Below are 24586 nucleotides of genomic sequence, written 5' to 3'. Positions count from 1 at the left end.
CAAATGGCCACTCTCCTCGCACATCGCATGCCAAGAACAAACATTTCTGAAAATATTCCCGTCATCACTGCTGTAAGGGTTCGAAATGCACGCTAATTAAGCCAGCGAATCAGCAAAGTTCAAATGAAGTGATGACACTCATTTTTGTAGGACCCTTGCTTTTGGCTACAGTTATTGCAGGCAGTTTTGAAACCACTTATCCTGTGAGAAGCCTGATCTACTATCATAGGATCCTGTTGTCAGAGCTGAAGTTGCACATTACTTGGAAGCACACTGTAATGAGCAATATTTTCCCTCCAGATTTCTGCGACTACAACGCAACAAACTTTCTACAGGGATGCAAGGGGTGCCCCTGCAGCACAGTGGCTTCAATATTTTTCACACACACTGTACATAGGAAAAACCAACAAAGCTAACAGGAAACCACGGAACATGTCTAGCGCACAACATCGCCCATGCAAGCATGCGAAAAATTTAGCACTGCTCGGTGGTACATTTCCCACAAGCTCTTGCACTGCACAAAGATGCTTGATGATATCTGTGCGCAAATTTCTTTTCCTCGCAACCTTGAAGACAGCATTACCAAAGGGAAATAACAATTTTCAACTGCAGGTGGAAACAAGTAACAGCACGATACAGTGTTTCAGGCTGCTTGGATTATATTTTCTGAACTCGAGAACAAACCACAATTCTGGGCCATAGGTGGTATTCTCAGGCGGCCAGTTTAGGAGATAAGTTTCACTTTCGTGAGACTCTGCGTTGGGCGTGCTGGATCATACGGCTGAGAGCGCTCTTGGAACAACGCCAGAAACACTGTCGGCTGTACACGCGAACGTGCGCAGTGCCGAGCCCATCTCCGAAAGCGAAACTATCTTCAAAATGGACCACCCAAGAACATTGCCCTAGATCACACCCGAGTATGAATCAGAAACCAGTTGCAAAGCAAGCGAGAAGGCAACTACTAGTGGTCTCATTGGTCCACAAACGCCATGGGTCCATGAACGACACTATTTATACAGCAACATGTCAAGGCAGATGAAGAAATTCGTTCTTTCCAACTCCATGAGCCGGGCATGAGTGCCAACTGCTAATTTTACAGAGGTGGTGAATAATCTAGTCTGGAGGAAGGATTGCTAAAAATTGATTCTGTTACAGCAAAGTCCATGTTACAGTATTTGCGCAAACATATCCAAGTTTTCAAAAATGAAAACAAAGGTATGTTGCTGCTATTGCAGCATGATCTGATTATGCATGCGTAAATGATAGCAAAGGCTTTATTAAAGAGGTCCTGAACCACCCCTTTAACTAGGTGAAAAAGAAAACGCATTCCGCAGATAGCATGCGCTGCCTGTGAACGTATCAGCCAAATTTTACCCTCGCGAGTGGTACGTGGGGCATACGAGCGGAGCGCCAAGTCACCTTTTTCTCAAACGCTCTCTTTTCAACAGATGCTTTCTCCTCACCCTTTTAAGGGCTGCCATATTTTAGAATATAGTACACCCCCATACACGAACGCTATTGGCCAATGGCTGACACGAAGCGTGAGCAGACTGTCGTCTGCTTACTCGGCCGTGCTCGCCCGCATAGAAATAGAACTTTGGCCACACTGCCTATCGGTGTTTCGTAGCCATCGGCTCTCGCTACTTATGATTGAACTGGAACATTCAACTAGCCTCAAGCTACGCGACGCTAAGGCCCATACAACACGTACGCTATGCCTGCCATGCCTCGTGATGCATAGGGCCAGCATCCACAAGGAATGCACGCCAGTTTGTGTTTATTCCCGGCCGCTTCTGGGGGGGGGGGGGGGGGGCCTGAAGTGCTTCGCAATGAACTTCGTAATGAGCAGTATAAAGTGTGCATCTGGATTCGGCCACTATTTGTGCAGGACAAAGCGCGTCTGCACCACGTAGCACGGCCAGGCTGGAGCACTCGAATGCGCACTACAGCCCTGCTGTGCACATAGAGTTGCATGCAGCCACACGTAGCTGCATCGGCTACGTAGCACTAATACCACGGCCACCATGGTGTGCTGTGACGACCCCGCTCACCATGATGCCGTAGGCGGGGTATCGCCATTCGTGCTCTCCCGTTCCTTCAGAATGGAGGACAGTGAGGGCGAAGGGGAAGGTAAACACAGCACACGAATAGTATATTCTCATACTAGGTCTATCGGAAAATTTATTTTGGTAATATGTTACTGGGAGGAACCATACTTGTTTAAAGGCATTTTTGAGGCTTCAAAGAAATGTGCTTCAGGGCCCCTTCAATAAAGGAAACAAAGTGATGCGTGCATATAACTGCAAAGCTGGTGAGCACAAGCCATTTCTTAATTATACCAATTAGTTATGATTAACCAATACATTGTATGTAGCATGGTTTCGGGTATAGCTCTAGGCTCACTTACGAGCGAAAATTTAAGGCATATTATTAATCAAAAGGGGAAAAGAACATGCATTATATTTAAGCAAATATATTAATAAACAGTGAAATTACACAAGACATCACAACACTCGTACGCATGATCGTTATTGATCAAACTGAAATTTAGCAGCCTGAAATTCTATCCATGTCCCCCCCCCCCCCATTCTGAACTTAGTGCTTTAAAAAAAAAAATGACCTTACACACAACACCAAAAATTTGCATTCTAAGCCTGCAAGCAAAATAAATGGAACAGACGCGCCAAAAAGCACCAGCACCGGACATGCCCTTTTTGACAACTCTTGCAAAATGCACTGGGCCCGCGAACGAAACACATGCAAAGTGAAACATATACTAGATAAAGACAAGCATCTTGCTGAAGACTTGCTCAAAGCATATGTATGCATGGTACATGTCACTCCCGCGGAAGCTGCTTCAACAGAGAATAAAGAATGCACAGCATTCAAAGAAAAGTAAATCTTATCCACAGGGCTGCAACCAAGAGAAACTACATCTTGGTTAACCTGCAGTGTCAGTATGTGAATCGTAACGCCCTACAAGACAGGTGAAAAATAAATTGAGACACTTTTCCCGACCGTGTGTTGAAACAAGAAGTATGTGGCGTTGTAAGGGAAAGAACAGTGAAAACAGTAAGACAAATAGTCTGAGAGAAACATTCCTGTACCTAATCTTCAATAAATGGGAGCCCAAGTTTCACATGACTTCATACAAAGCTGGCACTTCACGGTGGATGAAATTTAATGCCTTGTTTCAGTGCACCACTTGCCTATTCAGCTCAATATACATCAGGGATACCCATTATCTGTAGCAATGCCAGATGACAAATATAAAATTTGTGGGAATGTCACAGTGGCACCACCTGTGTTTTTTAGGCGAAAACACAGCATATGCCTTGATTTGCTATTAGAGTGAGAGGTGATGTCATGGCTTTACAGTCAAATCTCGTTAATTCGAACTTTCGGTTTATTCGAACTAACGCTGTGGTCTCGTCAAAGTTATGCGTGTTCTAATGGGCGAAAAACGGCCGGTAATTCAAACGTGCAAACATTTGCGACGATTAATTCGAACATGCTGCACTCTGACAATGCTCTCAGCAGTGTGCCAAATCACGCAGCGGCGGCTCCGACCAGCAGATCCGTTGGCAGCTGCAGCCACACTGCGGCAACGCTGGGCCTAGTTACTTCGACGCTCGTTACCAAGCTTCTTGCTATTCGGTGCAGTGTTTTTTCATTGAAACAATTCGTCGCTGTTAGCAATGGCGTTGACTCCGCATTTGCAATCCTCGTCAATGACTTTGGAGCGCGGAATGCATGGCACATTGCATAATGTCAGTTCCCGAAAGTCAACTTCACCCCAATACAGCAGTCATACGCGGTGAAGCATACCAGAAGTTCAAAGGGGCAATTGTCAAGGGATGTGGTGTTTCCTTTAATTACACATGTGTGCACCCGCCATCTCCTATCTCCGAACAAGCAGCGATACGCCTAATAATTGACTGTAATTTGTAAACACGTGTGAATAAATCTTGGGGAACTTCCCACTCATGTGTTAGCACAGTGCACATGCGGCAGTGCAGGTAAGTCCTCCATTCAATTAGCTTCCTTTAATTCGAACTTCCTTTAATACGAGCAAGTTTTTGTGCCCCTTCAAATTCGAATTATCGAGATTCTACTGTATTAATGCAAATTCTACATTTTTAGGAAGAACTTGCGGGATAGCAATGACGGTGCCATCTGTCATTGATGTGCAACGACAGATTGCACGCGCTTGCACGCCATTTTACAGTTCCTGCAAATTCTTTCTGCTCTCTGGCGTCACTACAGGCAACTGCATAATTTTGATTTATTCTGGTCTAAAGAGGCGAGTACTGCCCCCTTCCTACAAATGTGGTATTAAATGCATGCACCACGAAACACCACCTTTGCATTAAGTTAAGCACGAATGAGCCATCTCCTATTTACGTGACGTTCAGCACAACAGTCATGCCAACTCCAGTGCTGCTACTAAACTGATTCGAACAGGCGCTCCTCAGCAATTCTACAGTCAACATTTCATAAGGTGGCACCCTCAGCTTCTGCTGAAAGACCCTGGATTAAGAATGCGTTCCTCCAGCAGCTCCTCATTGCAAAAACCACCAAGGAGCATTAGTGAAACGTTACATCTCCTTAAGCTGAGAAACGTCATACACTACACTCCAAGCTCAAGGACCCTTTTGGGTCGAGGCCTTTTTATAAACACAGCCAGTAGATCTGTCACATGGAATAAACACTTTATACATAGGCTCAACTGTTCAACAAACGTCACCCAAACCTGCGCAGATGACTCCCTGTGGCTAATACCTGTGGCACACGGGCTTGACTGCTCAACACCTCAACGTTTTAATGTCAATTGCATGGTGCCACATGGGCGTATTTAATGGCATCCAAAAATAATGCCACTTGCACCACAAAGCGTTCTCACAGCTCTTTTTGTCGAGTGCCTATTCTCACTCCCATGTTAGATGTTGCAACCACCACATCATACAGGAGCAACTCTACATAAAATGCGCCTATACATAAATATGAAATATTTTAGTGGCACTGCTTGAACTTAAGCCTGTCAAGTATTATTTCTGACAAGGTTACGATTTTGCAAACCAACTTGCTGTATTCATTGTAGCTATCGCCATCCCAATGTTTAATATAATAAAAATGTTAATGCAGCAGCAACCTTAGATACAAAGTCATTACGAAATTTTATGTCCTAGATTTCTAACCCTGTAGTGCCCAAGGTATTATATATGCTACATTAAATTTGATCCTTCAAAATTCGTGTTTAACACAAAACAATTTGTAGCTTGTAGTAGCACTCTTGATAAGCTAGAGCTGAGTTTTCAGTCGCGGATAGCCCAGCGAAGCAATGATAATTAATCATTTACTATACCTCAAATAACAATTGTCTTGTACAAGTAGACTCTCCACGGCCAATAACAAAGGTGAACGAGTTAAAATTTTCATTGGTGTCGAACTGTGTTTGGGTATTACAGGGTTAGTGGCATTCACCTTGCCCGTATGGCACAGGTATAAAACGCACCGCCAGCCTCATTTCTGTCATTAGTGCGCTCCATAAAACCTTTACAAAAAAAAGACAACGGTGCTTTAAGATGTGGCTACATCCAGCTTTGGGTTAAGGTTTCTGTTAGGCCAAATCTTCTCTCATTTAATTGTTATGTACAGGACATTGTCTAGGCACTGGCATCGTTCATGGAAAGCAGTGCGTTTACAGCAGCGTCCTTGTTGCCTCGGTGGGACTCTAGGACACCCTTGACAACCTCGGCGTCCATCTCCGGAAACATCTCTTGAACCTGCATTGAGCATGAGGTTGCACATGTTAAAATAAATTGCGGGTCATCTTGCCGAAAACAATTTTGTTATACTGAAATTCGCTATATATCGAGGTTTAACTGTATAATAAGATACTTGATATAATAAAGTAGTTACCTTTTTATAACGTCTTGCAGATAGAACACACCATATTTGTTGCATGAGCAAAAGTTATAAAAATTTCACATTAAAGTCACGGTGCGACTAATATGCGAACTGCGCCTTGAGGTGCGACTTCGCGGCAACACAGCACACGCTGCTGTGAAGCCACACCTCAAGGCAAGGTTTTGCGCCATTCTAAGTTTTGTTATCTCCTAGGAAACCCCGCCTACTCCCTACCAATGCATGTTGACGCTCCCTTCTCCCCTCCTTTATGAGTGTCCATTTTCCTCCTTTTTGTCGGTCACCATACTGCATTAGTAATTAGCGAATAGCGCAGGAAGCGCCAGCAAACTCGTACATCATCTGTTCCCCCGACACTTGGCCGAAAACGTGGCCAAGCGACAAAGGTACAATGCATGAGAATGTCGCCATGTGAATAATTTCAAGCCACATCGCAATGGGCAATCATTCTAGATGTCTTTTACAGCTTCTTTGCCCAACCACCTTCAAAGCGTGGCATGGATTCTAATTTTTGTATATAACAAAGCAAATTTGCAATCTTAGACTTCGTTATATACAGGTTTAACTGATCTTGACAAAGAATTTCCGTAACAAAATTTTTTGTGCACCCCGTCAATTTCACTGTATCAGTACTGAACATAGATGCAATGTTTTGTGTGCGAGCTCAATTCTTGACATTATGTTGAGCAGTGAAACCTGACTATATTTTGCAGGTTGAGAGGTGGAACAGCCATTTGACTTCTTGGTGGCAGAAAGCCAACTTGACACAGCGATAAGCACATTTGGTGCAGTGTCGAACATACATTTATCCACCATATGGTCTCGATATTAACTAAAAAACTTTTAAAACATATGGAGCCTTCAATGCTGCATTCAGTATAAAGATTACCAAACTATTTTCATTACTTTTTTGTAGAATGGCTTTCCTTTTGCATACATCATGGAAAAAAAAGGCTTCTACTATTTCCACTTGAAACAGGTGTTCACACGTTCACCTCGGTTTAAGCAAGCAAGAAAAAGAAAAGAAGGATTCTGGAACAAGGACAAGTAAGGAAAACAATGCCCTAAAGGACATGCATTACTAAACCGCAGTTACAGCAAAGATGCCCAGGGGTTCCTTTACTTCAAACATGCAAAATCTCTCCTGCGTAATCGTGCACTGGATCATGTGTAAGCTGTTTGAATCACAACCCCTGGATCTGCTCTACCAACCACGCAGGGTCGCAAGGAAAGGTCCCCACTTGACAGCAAATTAAGTTATAGCGATTAAGTACACGTAATAGATGGAATTTCTAAAGTAGCACTGTCAACAATAAGCAATGTCTGACTGGATATTATCTGAGGCTCTTTAGATCTAACAGCCTCCTTGAGCAATCTACCTGCTTGTATGGCAGTCTGTTTTGCCTCACCTGCTTCACGTCATCCTCGGTGATTGGGGCTGGTGGTGGCGGTTGCTGAGCCGCTGGCTGCAAAGCCGGATTGAAGCCGGGGCCGGGAGCCACCATGCCAGGTCGCGCGACAGGCACAGTGTATGGTGGGTACACATAGCCTGGAACGAAGAACGGAAACATTCAGCTGGTACCTGTACATTAAAAACGTTTCAGAAATACGACTAGTAAAATAAAAGCAGCAGCTTTTATTTTAAGCTAAAATGCCCTTTAAATGCATTTTCCACAGGATCACAGGAAGTAAACCTGCGACTGGGCAATCCAGGCTTGCCATCAGGTCACGGCAAATGCATGAACAATTCAATGGCACCAAATACTTGTTTGTACAAAAGCATCTGGTCAGACAACTCTCGCACCACATGACACTGCCATGCCTGTGCCAGATAACTTGAAAAATAACAGGGGAAATGCCGTCGAAAGCAATAAAAAACTTCCAAAATGTGTCTATTTGTCTGCAATTGATCCCTGCACAACTAAGCCGAGTACCTGCCGGGTAGAGCGCCAGGTTAGCTTTGACAACCTGGACTTATTAATGTACACCGTAATCTAAGTACACAAGCATTTTCGCATTTCGTGCCCAACGAAATACCAGCTGTTGTGGCCTGGTCAACTTCTTCAATAATGAAGCAAATTTCACCACACTCGAGATTCACAGGCTTGCACATACCAGCAGCAGCAGGGTACTGCACCACACCCGGCATCATGTAGGGTGTGTTGACCAGAACCACGGGTGGTGCGGCGAGGGATCCCGGAGGAATTGCCTGAAATGGTAGGAAAGAAAGTCGTGTTAAAGGGACACTAAAGCGAAACAATAGATCAGTCTAGACTAATGAAGCATTGTTTGAGAACCCTGCAGGCAGTCATATAAAAAAAGTAGTTTGATTATTAGATGAGAAAATGAAGGTCCAAGTATAAATTTCGCGCCGAAACCCCAGCGCCAGTACGTCAGCGTGACGTCAGGGATTCCAAAGTATGTTTTCGCATTTGGGCCGCGTTGGCTGAATAAAGGTTCCCGAAACTTGCCATGTTTAATATTTGGTTCCTTTAGAACACAATGTAGTCAATCTGCACCGCTATATATAACTAGCAGGCCCTAGAAGATGCTATCAAAATCCAAGACGTCACAGCCCCCAGGTGCGAGAACTTCAGTAGGCGTCGCCACCCGTATTTCGTTCTTGCGCTTTTTCTGGCTTACCAAACGTCTTATCGTTGTAAGAGTGGTGTTTTCGGTGTTGTAGAACACTAATTTGCTGATGCAGAAGAAATAATTTTTCACTTTAGTGTCCCTTTAAGACACAACTACCTAGGCAGCAACATTCTTGGAATGAAATCGGCATTGCAAGTGGTGCTGCCACGTGACATTATCAGAAGACAGTACACTCTAATGATCCAAGAGTGTTAACCTTGACGAGATGACTTGCACGGCTTTGGTACAGAGAAAAGCTGAAATTAGTTTGCTTCAAATGTCTGCCATGTTAACGTGTCAGAGGAATGTTGTTCATTAGAAATGAGAGAAATTACTGGAAAATGTCATGCACCTGTGACACAATGCCCCGTCATGGGGACCTTGGGCAATACTAAGCGATATTATATATAGCATCTCAAATCCCCATGGAAAAACTTACAAGAGGACATCCACCATAACGCTGAAAGGCAAGAACAGAAGTAAAAATACCATGGGCTACTAACAATGCACACAACAAGAACAAAATGAACTGTAGGGGCGCAGAGGCTCTGTCAGGCATTTTGCCTTTACCTCTGCCCCCTACACGGAGAGAATCCGTGAAACAAACAATAAAAAAAAAATGTGAGTGTAACAGCCATCTGCCAAAATATCCAAAGCTAAAGCAAAATGTCTGACTTTTGCATTAGGTTCTCGTAGGCAATGTTTACCTTCAGAAAATGCAGTGACAAGCTGCTGGGCGTTTCAAAATCCAGTTGCCCTAATACATCAGTGTCACAGATACATGGCCACGCTGTGAGATAGAAAGCAACGAATCTGGCTTTCATTTATTTTTACATCAAGTTCTTTGACGTGCGTGAAGGTTGAAAAAGTGGCTAGAAGTGGCTGGTGAGACGGAAACTAATTTGGCCACAAAGGCTGGCATACAGAAGCTGATTATATCAAGCCTGAACAGAAGACAAACAAGAAAAAATGAACTTAGAAGGATCCTTTATCTTCCTACATTTGCCAGTACATATGGCAGCATGATAGCGTATGTGAAAATGTGACGGTGAGCGTGACAATGTAATGGTGAGCGTGACAATGTGAGTGATGGCATGCACAACTGTGTGATAGTACATGCGACAGTGTGCTGGACGGTGAGACAGCGTATGTGATTTTTCACAACAGTGTGCACGACGGATGCTGCATTTCAAGGTTAGATAGAGTGCAGCAGGCAATGCCATGATCACGCATATCAAATTAAAGCAATTAAGCATAAGAGTTATTCTTTCGTTTCACTCTGTACAGAGCTACATTGCAGCAGGAGAGTACAGACCCCATATGTGCACTCTTGTCGTTGCACGCACCTGATAGGAGAGGACAAGGTTGATGTTGCCTTCCTTGGACTCGCCTTGGCGGCCCGACAGTGGGTGCCAGATGTCGACAGTCTGGCCAGAGAAGACAGCCTCCGGGATGACCACGTGTGCCCAGGCTATCTTCTCGTTAACTGTGAATGCACACTGCACCACCACCACCACACACACACCAAAATCGGCTTGTTTTCTTTTGCCATTTTTTACACTAACTCAATGTACAATGGCCTACGTCTTCCAACACTGAAAGAAGATTTTGCACTTGCCGCTGATTGCTTTTTCACTCAAACTATGAATGATTACATTTCCTGCATCGTTTATAAAAGAATGGGCGCTGTCATTAGCCTGGTTTATCCAGATCTTCAATTGCCAACATGCGGCAAAACAAGTTTACGTCACTGCACCATTTCACTTCTGAACAGCAAGTTGAACATTTATTTAAGGCTCTTCCTTTTCCCTCTTCTTAATGAATGAACCTGGCATTTCAAAAAGTCGTCTTCTTTGATGAATGATCAGGACAAAAAAAATTAATCTTGCAGACTTGAGCTAGAACAATGCAGGGGTAAGCATACAATCTTCATTTAGGTTTTGTAGATAATAACAAAAGCACATATGTATGAAGCATTCTAAACATCTGACAAAACCAGCGCAGGAAGTTAGGTCTTGAAAAACTGTTCAAGAGCTCCACCAGAAGCAACTTGAACAAGGCCTATCTGTCCTAGCTTCTGATCTGCTCTCAGATTATGTTAGTGATGGGTCGCGATATGCTGGCATGATAAATCCTGCAGTAACTCATATGGCTGCATATCCGTAACGTTACCAATTTCCCTATAAGAAAACAACTTAAAAAATAATAATGAAACTGCCTGGCCACCACATGCCCAGTTACTTCTGGATTCCAGTCAGTGTTCCATTTTCCATACTCCATAAAGGCCATGAAAACGTCAGAAAAATCAAACAGTCCGAAAAAACAAATATACACCTTTTGCTGACCCCAAGGGGCTCAAATCGCCACAGGCATGTACGAAATAGCTCTGAAGGCCTGTCAGCACTTATTAGGCATATCGGTGCTCATACTGTGACAGGAAATCATGGGTGCACGCGTGTTTAATTAAGGAATACATACCCGTGACAATTGCTCCTTTGCACTCTTGGTATGCTTCACCTCAATACTTTGATACGCTTCACCGCGTAACAGTGCTGTATTGAGGCGAAGCCGACTTTCGAAAACCAGCATTACGCAACGCATTATGGTTTTCAAGCTTCGAAGCCATTGGCGAGGATTAAAGGCGGAGTCTGCACCATTTCTGACAGCGGCGAATTCTTTGAATGAAAAACATTGCACCAAACAGCAAGAAGCCTGGTAGCGAACATCGAAGTAGCTAGGTGGTGGCTACGGCTCCCAGTGGATCTGCATGTGAGAGCGCCTGTTCGAGGCAGCGAGATAATCAAAATGGAAGCAGTGGTGGCTTCGACCAATGCCATTTTGAACTTGCGATCATTTCTAAAGTCCGGAAAATCGGACGGCGAAGGATATTTGCGTCCAAAATTTCAGACTTTCTTACACATTATGTGCCGTGGCGGTGCCACAAAGGCATCCAAATTATCAGGCATGTCCGAAAAATCTGGCATCCGGAAAATCGATTGTTGACTGTACTGCAAGCAACTCTGGAAGCAGTGTATGCACACAAAGCTAGCACATTATCGTAGTTTTGATTACCAGTTATGTAGTAACCAGGACTGAAGTGGGTCCCTCGCTTTGTGAAAATATCATGCACTGGGAATAAACACTAAACCACGTAAATGGAAATACTGCAGGAGAGCCCTTCACTTCTGTGTGTGGAGCTTGCTCATTTTATCATACCTCAAGGTGCACGCCAACTCCTAAGGGAAAACTGACACAAAAATTGTTGTCCTTCCTTGTTTGAAGAGAGAACTGTCAACACAAGTAATTATGACATGAAGCCTCAATTTGCAAAGTACGGAACCAATTACTAATTATCTTCTAAAGAGTCCCAAACCGCCTCTGACGTTTTTTTCTGTACATATCTTAAATAAGTGCACACACTGCATACAGCATACCATGAGGATCACCATTTGTGAGCATAGTAGTGCTAAGAGCCCCAAGAAAAAAACCACAAATTTAAACAACCAATCGCGTGCTCCTCTCCTGGTTTTTCCGGACCCTCCTTCGCACATTGCGATGCCAGCAGAGAGCTGCCCGAGGCGTCACCAGGCTAAAAGCTGTCAACTGGTCGGTCAATGAGGGACAACAACATCAACACGACGAGAAACAGTTGTGTATTCTGAGAATGGAGGGGGGCTCGTCCACTGTGCACCACTAATTTTATAAAGCTTCTATTAAGTCGCTGTTGCACAACAATGGGGCTGAACAATGGCAGAGCCTTTCTGGTGAGTTGACGCAACCCGTAGATTTCAGTGCACTGCACGGAACTGGTGAGAGTACGCGGCGAGAAGACGAGGGCTTCAGTGGGGAGGGTAGCGAAGGTGAGTGAGAAACCACACTGGCCGCGGTGTATCAAACGCTTCTAACTTTGCTGTTATAGCATCATTTCAAAAAATTCTTGAGGGTTGTATGTTCATTGTAGATTCGTACACAGCTGCCAATAAGAAACAAGTTTTTGAACTCAAGGGGCCTTTTAGCATAACCAGTTCAAAGTGTAGGTGAAACGCAATGCAGCTTAGGGCTTGAAGCTGACCACGGGCTACATCACAGAAACCAAATGTGGGTGGTCATGGTGTATGACAAACCACTTAGTAACATAACTCGTACCATAATTACTAATTAGTTTAATGCAAGCTCCAATCACCACTCGTTTGCTATATCTTGTACTAAGTGCAGTAATATATGTGCAATGCACCCTGCCGAAGGAAGAGTTCAAACTGTAATTGTGTGCTTACCTCATCATAAATTTCTACGAGGAATGCTGTGACGCCTGGCGAGAGGAAGCTGCAGAAAAAAAAAGAAGATAAAATTCTTCAACTTTGCATACAAGAGTGTGCCATTTGTATTACACAGGAGCACAGATTATTGACAAATGGGCTTTTTAAATTTTTCTGTAGAATAGTTTGCCCAACATACAAAATCACAAACACGCTCATATGTTTCCTTTAAATCTCAATCAAGTTGTTCAAATCCTGACAATTTATTTATATTTGTGCCTTAATATTAATTTCCTTTAATCATAATCAAAGTTAGTCAGAATACCCCAGACCTCTTCATCAGCCACCAGAAACTACCTGGCCATTATGAATTCCACAAACTTCATTCCAATCAGATTGTCAAATTCTTCGTTGTGGAATTATTTTTGATCCCTGTGCATCTGAGTGCCCATTGTCAAACAACTTCCCCTAACTATGTAACAAGTTTTGCAAGTACGTCTACTTGACCAAGATGTGTAATATCCACCATATATAAGAACAGTGCCATAGCATGACTCATAGAAGCTGGACATACTGCAAATGCCCACAGGCTAATCTTTTCATGCATTGGTATCTGTTCTGACAGCCATATCTACATGTTGCTGCAGGGTTGAACTTGCCTTGTTAAGGATGTGTCAATATGTTCATGTGCATCATCCAGGCATATGTATGTAACATGCATGCTTGGTGTAATTCACTTAGTCAAGCGTTGTTATTCTTTGCGCGTTGTTGGACATGCTAATTTTCCAGATATAGGTTATTATGTTGCACATCAGACTGATTGATACTTTGCTATGTACTGCCTACCCTGAAACGTCTGTGCTACTTTTAAGTAAAAAAATAAAATAAATGAGGCAGAAGAGAGGTTGATGTTAATATTCAAGCGAACGTGCCTAATAGCCATTGAAACACGGGGTCCTTAAATCCATGTCAACATAGTCACAAATGCTTGTAAGTCACCCGTGCACTCTTCCTTGGGGCTCAGCAACTATGGTGTTCTGCTGCCAAGCCTGAGGTTACAGGTTCGACTCCCAGCCAAATCGGCCACATTTTAATGGGGGCAAGTGAAAAAACACTCGTGCACTTAGGTTCAGTGGCTTTTCAGTGTGCCACAGGCAGCGCCTAATCTCAGGGGTCGTGCCGAGGATCCGTGCATACCAAATTAGGTATGCCTCACTTCCAGCCAGCAGAAATGAAGGCGTTTCTTTTATCTATTCTTTTTTGCATCACGAAAACCTACTTTTGTGAATATTTTGGTGCACATGAACTTGCATTTCAAACGTAAAATTTTGCATAGAAGCTGCTCTATACTGCCTGAAACTAGGCTTTTGATGCAGCCCAAAATTTGGTTGCAGTTGGCCTTTGACCATTTAACTCCCAAGTTTTTCCTAGAAAAACCAAGTGTGCAAAATTTGCCAATTATTTTCTTACTTCCGCCAATTATTCTGCATTGCATTCATATTCGAAAAATACAGCTGTAAAGTTTGTCTCTTATATTCCCCTGAAGTACCATGAAAGACATCTGCTTAAAGAAAGAATATTTCCTTCAGCACACATGTAAGGTTCAAGCATAAATATGTGAACAGATGATAATAAAAGGAATTGAAAGCATGCAAGGATATTTTGAAACACCAAAACTCAAATGCCCAACACCAATAATTTGACAAGCGCCACTCATCTCTAAAAGAAAAGCAGAAGCTGCTGCGGCCTAGACGAGTACAGCTCATTCTTGGCAATATTGGTGGAAACAGCCAGGATGAGAACGGCTCGCACATGGCAGCTAATGGGTTAAGAGGCCTTACCAATGGAACAACTTGTTCCAGTGAGGGTTCTTGGCACCGTTATAGTCTGTGTGCGTCTCGTACACATTGTGTCCAATGCGAATCCGCACGTAAGGGTCCATCCGTGTGACGCCATAGTTCTTCACCAGCTTTGCCTGCACACACAGCACAAGCACTGAAATTGAGGCTTTCATTCTTTTCCCTTCATCCTTTTAGGATCCTTTATCTCCCCACATTTGTCCATGTGCATTGCGAGTACGATGGTGTACGTGACAATGTGACGGGGTGCATGACAATGTGACGCACACTAGCAAGGCACCCAGCGTGTGCTTGATAATTTTACTGCACATCCCCCCGTCCCCACAAACCCCCCCTGCTACCATTCTTTTTGGCACACCCTTGCACACTTTTCCTTGCACCAACAGCGTATGGTGCACAATAAGAGCTTGCCTTGCTCACACATCATATGAGGCATGACGGCGAGGGAGTCTTGCTCCTATGCTGCTTCCACTTCGACGGCCACTTTGTCATGTGAAGTGCACTGAAAATCAGATGCAGCTGCATGAAATTCAACCATTGGACTATTTGCATCTGTGGTAGTTTCAATTAACTGCCTGATTATTTCTTTGCGGAGGCAGCAAGATTTCATTATATTCAAGTTGTCTATAAACACACATCATTATATTGAGCTTCAATATACATGGTGTTCTACGGACAAGAAGTTATAAAAAGTTAGATACTTTGATATATTGAGAATTCTGTTATACTGAAGTTCGCTAAAATACTTGAGCTGCGGGAGCAACGTTGACTATTTCATGCACAATTTTGCTTGAAAAGCAGTAAGCCAGATGAGAAAATGCGGAAGTGGAAATTCTGACAAAATCAGCAAAAGAGGACACATTCACATACACTTATTGCAGCAAAACATGCATATGCATGTCTTGCAAAGCTTCTCTCAATTATTGGAGCACAGTTCAACTCATTACTGCCTTAAGATGCACGTGATCATTACAAGCACAATTATTTCCATCACCGCTTTGAATTTTCAGGCTCTATCTCAGCATCTACAATTATTTACGCAATGCCCAAAAGGGATATTCATAAGCTGCTCAAGTGCGGGCATCATGACAACTACTCCGAAAGGTCCACTACTCCTCACAGTGACCCACCTGTATGACGGAGATGCTGAGTCGTCCAACAGCCTGCGCAGTGGTGAACGCCGCTCCCGACAGCTGCTGCTGAAGCGCAATGGCAGTCTGCTCGTCGACCGAGATCTGGCTTGGAGTGCCAGCGGCGGGTGTGGTGTCCACTCGCAGGAAGTCACCGGGTAGCTCGCCAACCAGGAGCTACAAACACCACGGAAAGCCCCATTTAACTTACATCAACGTAGGAGAGGTTGGGGCAACGCTGCGGATAAGACATATTCACATACTCCAGCTGCACTCCCGCTGCACAACCGCTGCCTGAAAGGCTGCAAGTAGTTGAAATTAAAAGCTTCCGCATTCAGAAGCAATGCTTGGACTGTGAGAGACGCCATGGTGGGAGGCTCTAGATTATTTTTAACTACCTGTGGTTCCTTAGAAGGGCACCAAAGAGAAATATAAAGCAAAGCTGTATGAGGAGATTACGCTTATACATTCCCAAAAACACAGCCAGTTTTGCTCAAAGCACGAAGCACTGATAGCAATAGACAGGTATAGAGCTGTGCCTGAACTCCTTAGATGGTGCTCCTAGTATATGTAGGTGTGGCTATATGCGGACGCGACATGTGCGGGTATGTTAAAATCTATGGCACCCTTAAAAGACCATTTAAAAGCTATGTGGGCCCTGTAGTGGCGTCACATGGGTGTCACTGTGCTGCCCGTAAAAAATGGCACCAGTGAAATTAAATCACTTTCAGATCATGATCACTAACACTGTTCTGCACTTTTTAATAGGCTGAAAAGACTTAAAATGTATGCACCGTGAGTGAAATTTCATGAATTTTGTTAGTGTGGTGCAATACTTAAACGCACTCTTGGGAATAATTCAGTCAAAGACAGACAACCTGGTCTGAGTAACTTTGGCGGTCGAATGGTGTAGCATCTACCTTGCACATCATGACACAGATAAACATGCAGCACACATATATACATAAATATATACGGAACACCACGCCGACAACGAAAATTCACCTGGAGTGTCCAATTATAGAAAGGCTACTGTTAACGTGCGAGCATGGTTGTTAAGATAGAAAAGACATCAAACAGAAAGACAAGCGAGGCCACCGGCCAGAAGTCCCCACACCAGCTCAGTTTCGACAGCATCTGGTCGGGGACATTGTTGTTGTTTTTTTTCGGCAAAAATGGACAACACAGTACTCTAAAAGAAACAAAAACCGAACTTAGCATGGTTCAGGAACTTTTACTCAGGCAAAAGGGTTGGAATTTTGAAAAAGATACCTTGAAATCTGACATACCAACGCAAAATTTGGAAAATGGAGCTTTGACAATTTTCTCGTGTAGCGATGCCGCTATTGCCACAAAATTAACACGATATAGTTCATTTGAGAATACTTAGCCTATGCTGAATTAGTGTTGCTCTCTAGTGACCCATAATTGTGACCCTTTTCCTATCTGGAAGATCCCAGACAGGCTTTCTTAGTAAGTATTGCACTATACACACACACTCTAATGACCAACTTTTTAAGGAGACAGCAATGAGACAACACATATAATATATAAAACAGAGATACAGTATGAGTCAGGGCATAGTAGGTTTTCATAGTCAGGGCATAGTAGGCTCAAGTTAATCTGAAAAGAAAGTTTGATACAGCCCACCAAACCCCACAAGAAATCATCGCACACTAACATGATGTCACTAATTACACAGGGTAGTATATTGTCTTGGCAACAGGCAAGTTAATCTATAGTGAAACCACACAACAGAGACGTCCTGGGAAATGTCACCTACCATGTTACGTCCCACCATGAAAACCTAAGTTTTCTTTAATACAGCACAGCTGTAAAAATGCTTGATGCAAGAGACTTTCGGAAGTCTGCCCAATGTTTCAAGGTTTGAACCGACGCACTTTGCAGCTGCTCACATAACCGTGACTCCCTTTCATTGTTTAGCCACAAAAGAAAATTTTGCTTGCGTCACATGTTGCCGGTGACAGATACTTGGAGAGCAGCCAAGCTGCAACAGAAACAATGGCTTTTTCTCCTTTCTAGGCTCAACATTATTCCATCCACTCTTAGCAAACAAAAATTATAAATAAAATAAAAAAAAGAGTTTTCCTTGACTGAAACAGCTCAGAATATTTAGATAATGGGCTAGTTATTGAAACATCTTTAAAAATTGCTGTGCTACAATTACTAGCACCAGAGTCCTTCAATGCTTTCCTGGTCACGAAATTCCACCGTAATGCTATGGGAGAGCTTGCTATGTTGCCGTAGCTGCGATGCGGCGGCGCTGGGAGCATGGTGGGGGCTAGATGAAAGCTGCGCGCTGCGTCAGTTGGTTCTTTATTCTACGGCTGGGTGCCCAAGTAGACCGGCGGCATTGGCAGTCGGTTTTCCTCATTTCAAGAGATAATTTGTTGACCTGTACCGTGTTGTCGCTTTCACTACAGAGCTACGAGCGTAAAGGTATCATCATTTTGTTTGCCTAGTGACGCTGATGAGCGGATGAAGTGGAAACATGCAGTACAGCGACAGGAAGTTGGTGGCTTTACCTTCGACTCTCAACATGTCAGAGTGTGCGAAAAACATTTTGACCCCACAGATGTTGTTCGAAGTTGTGAAAGGAGACGCTGTGTCCTTGCCCGGCGCCGTTCCTTGGCTGTTCGAGGGGCTGCCGGTGCACTAGGCACCATGGCAGAAATTGTGAATTTTTTTCTCAGATGCCGTCTGCGCTTCATCACAAGGGAAAAGAACAAACTTGCACGGGCAAGTAAGCATGCAACACACCCAGCCGGTGGGGGCAAGAAAGTTATATGTGCTGAATTGCTTCCTTAACGGCTTCAGCCATGCAAACAAGCAGCAGTTTTTTCTTCACTGCTTTTTCTCAATGCGATAGATAATCGTGAAAAAATGCATTTGCCTCTTTTCATTCACTATTATGTCAACCATGCTTTTTACTTTTTTTAAACTACTTCATTAGAACTACTTTGTAGCTTGCCGTTTTTGAGATGCTTTCCATCATATTATGTGTTTTGCATTCCTGCCTTGTTTACTGTAATTTTTTTTTGCGAAACAGTGTCATGTTGATGAACATATGTAATGAAATGTGCCATTACACTGAAGCTTGTGACGCAATGGGCATTAGTGTCTCCTCAGCTTGACACGTTTTAGAATATTTGCCCCATGTTATGTGGTTCACATTCTGAATAAATCGGCAGTGCAGCGGCGTCATGCTCGTGAACACTTGTGCTTATTTTTGTTTATATTATAGTAACAAGAAACCCAGTTTCGTTTCAGTTAACGCAGTCTGTCCAAGCAACACACGCTGTCATTATGAAGCATGCCAAATTGGAGTGGAGGTGATAGCGGAACTCGCCCCACAAGGCGAGACATTTGTTAAAGCGCAGCCAACGTGAGAATTAGAGCTGCACGGGTGGCCTTGCGTAGCTGCGCTACGTGAAGTGAGACGCACTTTCCCTCGTGCAATGCCTACGTAGCATGAACTTGTCAAGGTTACACGTTGCAAATGAAAACGGTGGTTGTAAACTCGGACCTAAGGCTAGGTTAGAGATCGGTGCGTATTCACGCAACACACGGACATTGCCTTGTGAAAGCTTTGTCGTTCCTGCTTTGACATGTTGCCGACGCTCTCTGCGATAGGTTGCAGCAGAGTGACGTTAGCTTTTATAAACTGCAAACACAGGAAATCCAGTAGCTTTTCTGTTTTGTAATGCGGCAGTGGCAAACTCGCGCGGCATAGACACTCTCATTGCAAATAGCTAGCACAATCGGCGCTGCTTCAAGTCTCGCCGCGAGGCTTAAGTTTGCGAGTTTTTTAGGCTTGCACAGTGTCATAAGCCCAAGCAAACGACCTATGCTTAAATAAATAATCTCATGCTCCTCTGTCTGAGATAAGGAACTGCGCTGCAATGACGCATACATTCAATATTGCTGCGTCGGCATGACTGCCTCCATTGTAGCCTTGTTATCTTGCAAAGGTAAGCAAAAGTAACTTTCTCACGTGCATATGCAATAACCGCATTGTAAGTAAGGCGAAAGATTAGTGGTAGTAGAATGTTTGCTGTTTGATGAAAGATAAACAATTGCTTCGAACCGGTACAGGAGTTTCAGCCAAGTGCAGTGCACGCGGACAGCGGACACGGAATGCCCCCACGCTAACAGCAGCGACCCCAGCGGCAGCTTCTGTCCCTGTATAAAACTGCGGGCGGAGTTTCGTGACCAGAAAAGCACTGAAGGACTCTGCTAGCACCAAAGACACTACTAACGCAGAAATCAAACGGGACGTGCAAGTGCTTGAACATGCCGTTTTATTACTGTATTAGTGATATTGTCTTTGTGCAAGTCCTTCACGCACAACTCTTTAAGGTGATGAAACAGATTCATAATGCAGGCGAAGTCAGGCAGGCTGTGCTTAGTTGCTGAAAGTGCTTTTTTTAACTCTGGTAAGTAACAACTTGTTAATAGATCAGGCCCCTGAGAAAGGAAAGAAGTTAAGGTATATTTTGCTTTTACAGGTTTTCTTCCTTTCTTTTGCAACTGATGAAAATTGAAAAAAGATAGATTGACTGATTGCATTGGTGTACCTGCTTTGGATAATAAGGGCAGCCCACATCCATGGCAAACTTTGCACCAATCCTTAATGAACCTTTTCATTAAAATATTTATTTGTACGCCTCTATTCGATGCAAGAATGTTTTGGCACAGTTAGTACAGCGTGATCTCGAAAACAGTGTCACTTGGGTCGTTACCATTGCTCTCTGCTTTTTTGCCAATCAAGTTTGTTCTCAAAATGACAAAGTGGACAACTATTTTGACTTTACAGATAACGCCAACATTTGGCGAGCCTCTAGAATCTGTTTCGATGCCATTATTAACTCCCAGATTAACCAAGCGATCTCTAATAAATATTGTTCAACTATGCATTGTAATGCAAACCAATGGCACTATATTTTTGTGTATATATCAAGCTCTTCCCCCGAAATTATAAAACTGTGCGATCACCAAGTCACTTAATATGTCTGCTTCGTTCTCAGAGTAAACTGAGGTTAGGAGTCAATATAAATTCACGTATAATCGGTCACTCCAAGAGCAACGGTACAGATTGCACAACCGTGCTTTGCTTCTCTCGATATCTGTATCGTAGCACAATTGAAGGATTGATTCTTTGTTTCATGAACCGCACAGCTTGCTCAACACCACTTGATTCTCTTACTATCTACTGTAATATCATCCAGCCAAAAACAATAAAACTTCACGTGCACTCTTTCCATGTTAAGTGCAATGGAATGGATAACATGACTATGTTCTGTTGATGTGTTTTGTACATGCCAAGTGCAATGGAATGGATAACATGAGACTATGTTTCACTCCTGTTGATTTGTTTTGCAACTCAATGGCTCATTCAATATCTGTTAAAGTTAAAAATTACATTCTGGGGTTTTTACGTGCCAAAACAATCTAGTTATGAAGCATGCCATAGTGAGGGACTCCGGATTAAGTTCAACCATCTGGGGTTCTTTCGACTCGTATAAACCCAATGCATTCATTATCTGTTCTACCCGCTGCTTCGCTCTGCCAACACAATATCATTCATTAATTTAAAGGAGTGCTGACCCAGAGTAAACCCTCCTAAGGAAGTACACATGATTGACTTTGTTATAAGCAGTATTTCGTTAAAAACACAGTGGCTAACATAAGAGGCGTGAAGGTACACCAACAACGTGGGAGCTCGTAAAATGCAAAGTGAAACAAAGGCAAATTACTCGACTGTGACGATATGACAGTGGCAAAAATTCTGTTGACCACAGTGAACAGCTGCCTTAGCAGTGGATTATCGTCACATGATACAGTTAGTCCCGAAGAGCTGCCGCCACCTGGTGGCAGCTTTGCGGTGCTCTTTGCTTCGGCAGCTTGGTAATAAGAAATGCAAAGGGTCATCGTGTGTCTTGCATCAGGCGGTCCTGCGCGGATTTCCTGTACTTGTGCTTTGTATTAAGCGAAATCAGATGCTAGTGCACTTCAAATGATCTGGTCACAAAATGCATACGCTGTGGTCAGTATCAGAAAAATATTTTAATAAAGCGATCTTTTGAATAAGTTACGGGGTTTTCTGTGCCAAAACTACAATCTGATTATCAGGAGTTCCTTAAACATGAACTTAAATGTAAGTGCACGAGTGTTCTTGCATTTTGCCGCCATCAAAATGTACCTCCCACAGCCGGAATCACACCTACAACTTTGAGCTCAGGGTTGCAACACCATAACCAAACAATCTACTGCAGCAGGTTGAATTAAGCGCTTTCAGAGTAACGACGGCTCGGTGTATACTTAAAGCTGTCAAAAATCTGCCATGGTCTTTTTGTATGCAAATGGATGATACGGAGCAAGCACGAATGTTCGAAAATATTTGGAAGATATTTTACTTCCGTACTACAGTTGTATCAAAATGCCACACCTGGCAGCAGTAACGTAACCAGCACAGAATTTTTAAGCAAGTATGGCCTTCAATTTTTCCAGTAATAACCAACAATTTTTTGCCACACGAAGGGGCATGAAGTGTTGAAAGAATAAAATGTGAGTCTAAATCAGTGTCACATTGTTTTTTATATAGTCAGTTCAGAGTCCCGGATGAAAAATCTTGTTCACATCCATTACACTTCTCTACAGGAGATAAAAGAAAAAAAAATCTTCTCTTGCGCCATATACTCCAGTGCGAGCTGACAGGGTCCCTCCCCCTTTCTACACATTTTTTTACTTGTCTTTTTTTCCTTATCCGTTGCCAAAGATAAGGTTCCTGCACGTGAATTGATGACCTCGCCACATTTATCGCATGCACATGCGCTCCTACACGGCAGAGCAGAGCCAGCAAACGGAGCTCGTCTTCCAGCAACACACACACACACACACACACGTGCGCCATCAACACCCGCGTCGGGGTGAGCTATCGCGGCGACGACGACGATCGGAACCGAGTGCAAGGTTTCGCCGGACATCGCCGACAGAGACGCGCCTCGTGGCCGCGCTGATAAGGGAGAAACCGAAATAAAGCGCTTGACGCGCGCGTGGCAGGCACGTGACCATGCACGTGACCGAGGAAGAAGAGACGGCGCGAGTCTTCGGTACGCGCAGCGCAGATGAATGGCAGCACGCGCACCGACAACGTCTTCTTTCTTTCCCCCCATCTCGTTATCTGCTTCGCACGCAGACACTCGGCTGTAGAGGTACCGTATATCTCTTCGCGCAACCCGGTTCGAAACGGAAGTCGCACCCTCGCAAACGGCCTGCTCAAACGCGGGTAGCCGTTAATGCGCAGGTCGGAGTGTTACGCTCGGCAACATATGGTAGTGCGGAATGCGAGCACTTCTCTCCTCTCCCCACTGTTTAACGGGCTGTTTCGAAGCCTCGGATATAACGAAACGACTAAATGTTGCACGAGATATGGACACGTGATGGCAACCAAAGGTTCCGCGAACACTGCCTACCCACTGTACACACGACGGCAACTGTTTCCGGCTAACTGACCTAACGACAGTCAACTACAGCCGAAGGAGAGAAGGCCTTCATCGGCGATTTATTGTTGCCAAGCGACGCCCTGATTGTCAGCGCGATATAGCCGTGGAGAATTTGCGCGCCCGCGCACATACGTCGCAACAGTGGTTGCGCTAGCCGCGTCCTTCGGGCGCACTCTTTCTCTTGCTGACAACGCAACGAGTCGCACGACGGCATCGAGGCAGTAGAAAAGAGAAAGAGAAAAAGTTTCTGGAACAAACTACATCGCGGGCGTCGGGGACCAGAGTTACGCAAACCGTGGAACAGCGGGGTGTCGCCTAAAAGAACCGTTTCGTCCGCGACAATGGCATCGAGAGGATGCAGCAGTTAAGCTGTCTCGATTAGTTAAGTACGTCGAACTCGAGTCGGGGCGGAAACGGAGCAGCTGACACGACCGGCTGTTTTCTTGGCGCAGCGCCACACACACACACACACACCATCGGTAGTGCGAACGCAGGCGCGCACTCCCGTCTTGTGAACGAACCATACCGTACCGCGTTCTGCGGGAAGTGGTAGACGTCGTAACGCGTCAGACGGGTCCTCTCGGCGTACGGCCACACACGGCGTACCGACGTGCAGCCGCCGATCGGAAAGATGAAGGGGATGAAAATCATGTCCATACGCTGGTGCGCCGCAGACACTGACAGACCAGAGGAGTGACGCACGCGTTTCTAGAAGAGCGTAGGTGTGTGCGACGAATTAGTACATATGCCGCGGCGGAAGCGGCGCTGACACGGGTGACGGGCACTGCCGAGCGAATACGACAACGAGGTCGTTAAAAAAAGATACAGTAGGCGCACCGAGACACCCGAATCGGCGCCAAACACGATTTTTTACGGGGCGCGAAAGGAAAGATCTTGGGAGAAAGTCACAAATAAACGAATCTACGTTTCTTTTTTTTGCCCGGGACATGTGATCGGGGCCGATGACATCACGTCGCTGCCTTACGGCGGCTGGATCACACTGCCGGGGCGACGTTAGCGGCCGGAAAATCGATCTCGACGCGGTCTCAGCTCGAGTCACGAAGTCACGATCCTTACGGGTGTGTTATAAAGTATCCATGAGAGAAATAAAAGCAGTAATTACCTGCTTTCTTCGTTCCGCGGTCCGCGCATCCGCTGAAGCAGACGCCATGTTTGTTTATATCGGCATGATCTGAAGAAGACTATAAGACGCTGTTTCGTACCAAAATTAAATTATTTGCACTGTTAATTTT

At 44.3% G+C, this 24586-nt stretch overlaps 1 protein-coding gene across 3 annotated transcripts; it reads right to left on the bottom strand.

Moving 5' to 3' along the window:
- Nucleotides 1-2022: 2022 nt before the first annotated feature.
- Nucleotides 2023-24527, bottom strand: LOC142564602 (toll-interacting protein-like). 3 transcript variants are annotated; one of them, XM_075675659.1, is made up of 8 exons: nucleotides 24457-24527; nucleotides 15808-15984; nucleotides 14660-14793; nucleotides 12837-12885; nucleotides 9909-10061; nucleotides 8044-8137; nucleotides 7338-7477; nucleotides 2023-5786 (listed from the first exon to the last, which is right to left on the bottom strand). In XM_075675659.1, exons 1-8 carry the CDS (start codon nucleotides 24502-24504, stop codon nucleotides 5667-5669), a joined length of 915 nt encoding a protein of 304 aa, XP_075531774.1. In that variant the 5' UTR covers nucleotides 24505-24527; the 3' UTR covers nucleotides 2023-5666. The 3 variants fall into 3 exon arrangements, with proteins under 3 accessions (XP_075531774.1, XP_075531773.1, XP_075531775.1); XM_075675658.1 differs by lacking the exon at nucleotides 24457-24527 and adding an exon at nucleotides 23865-24100; XM_075675660.1 differs by lacking the exon at nucleotides 24457-24527 and adding an exon at nucleotides 17591-17736.
- Nucleotides 24528-24586: the final 59 nt, after the last annotated feature.

This window comes from Dermacentor variabilis, chromosome 11, assembly GCF_050947875.1.
Source record: "Dermacentor variabilis isolate Ectoservices chromosome 11, ASM5094787v1, whole genome shotgun sequence".
Classification (NCBI taxonomy): Eukaryota; Metazoa; Arthropoda; class Arachnida; order Ixodida; family Ixodidae; genus Dermacentor; species Dermacentor variabilis.
This window is presented reverse-complemented; position numbering and strand designations above follow the sequence as displayed.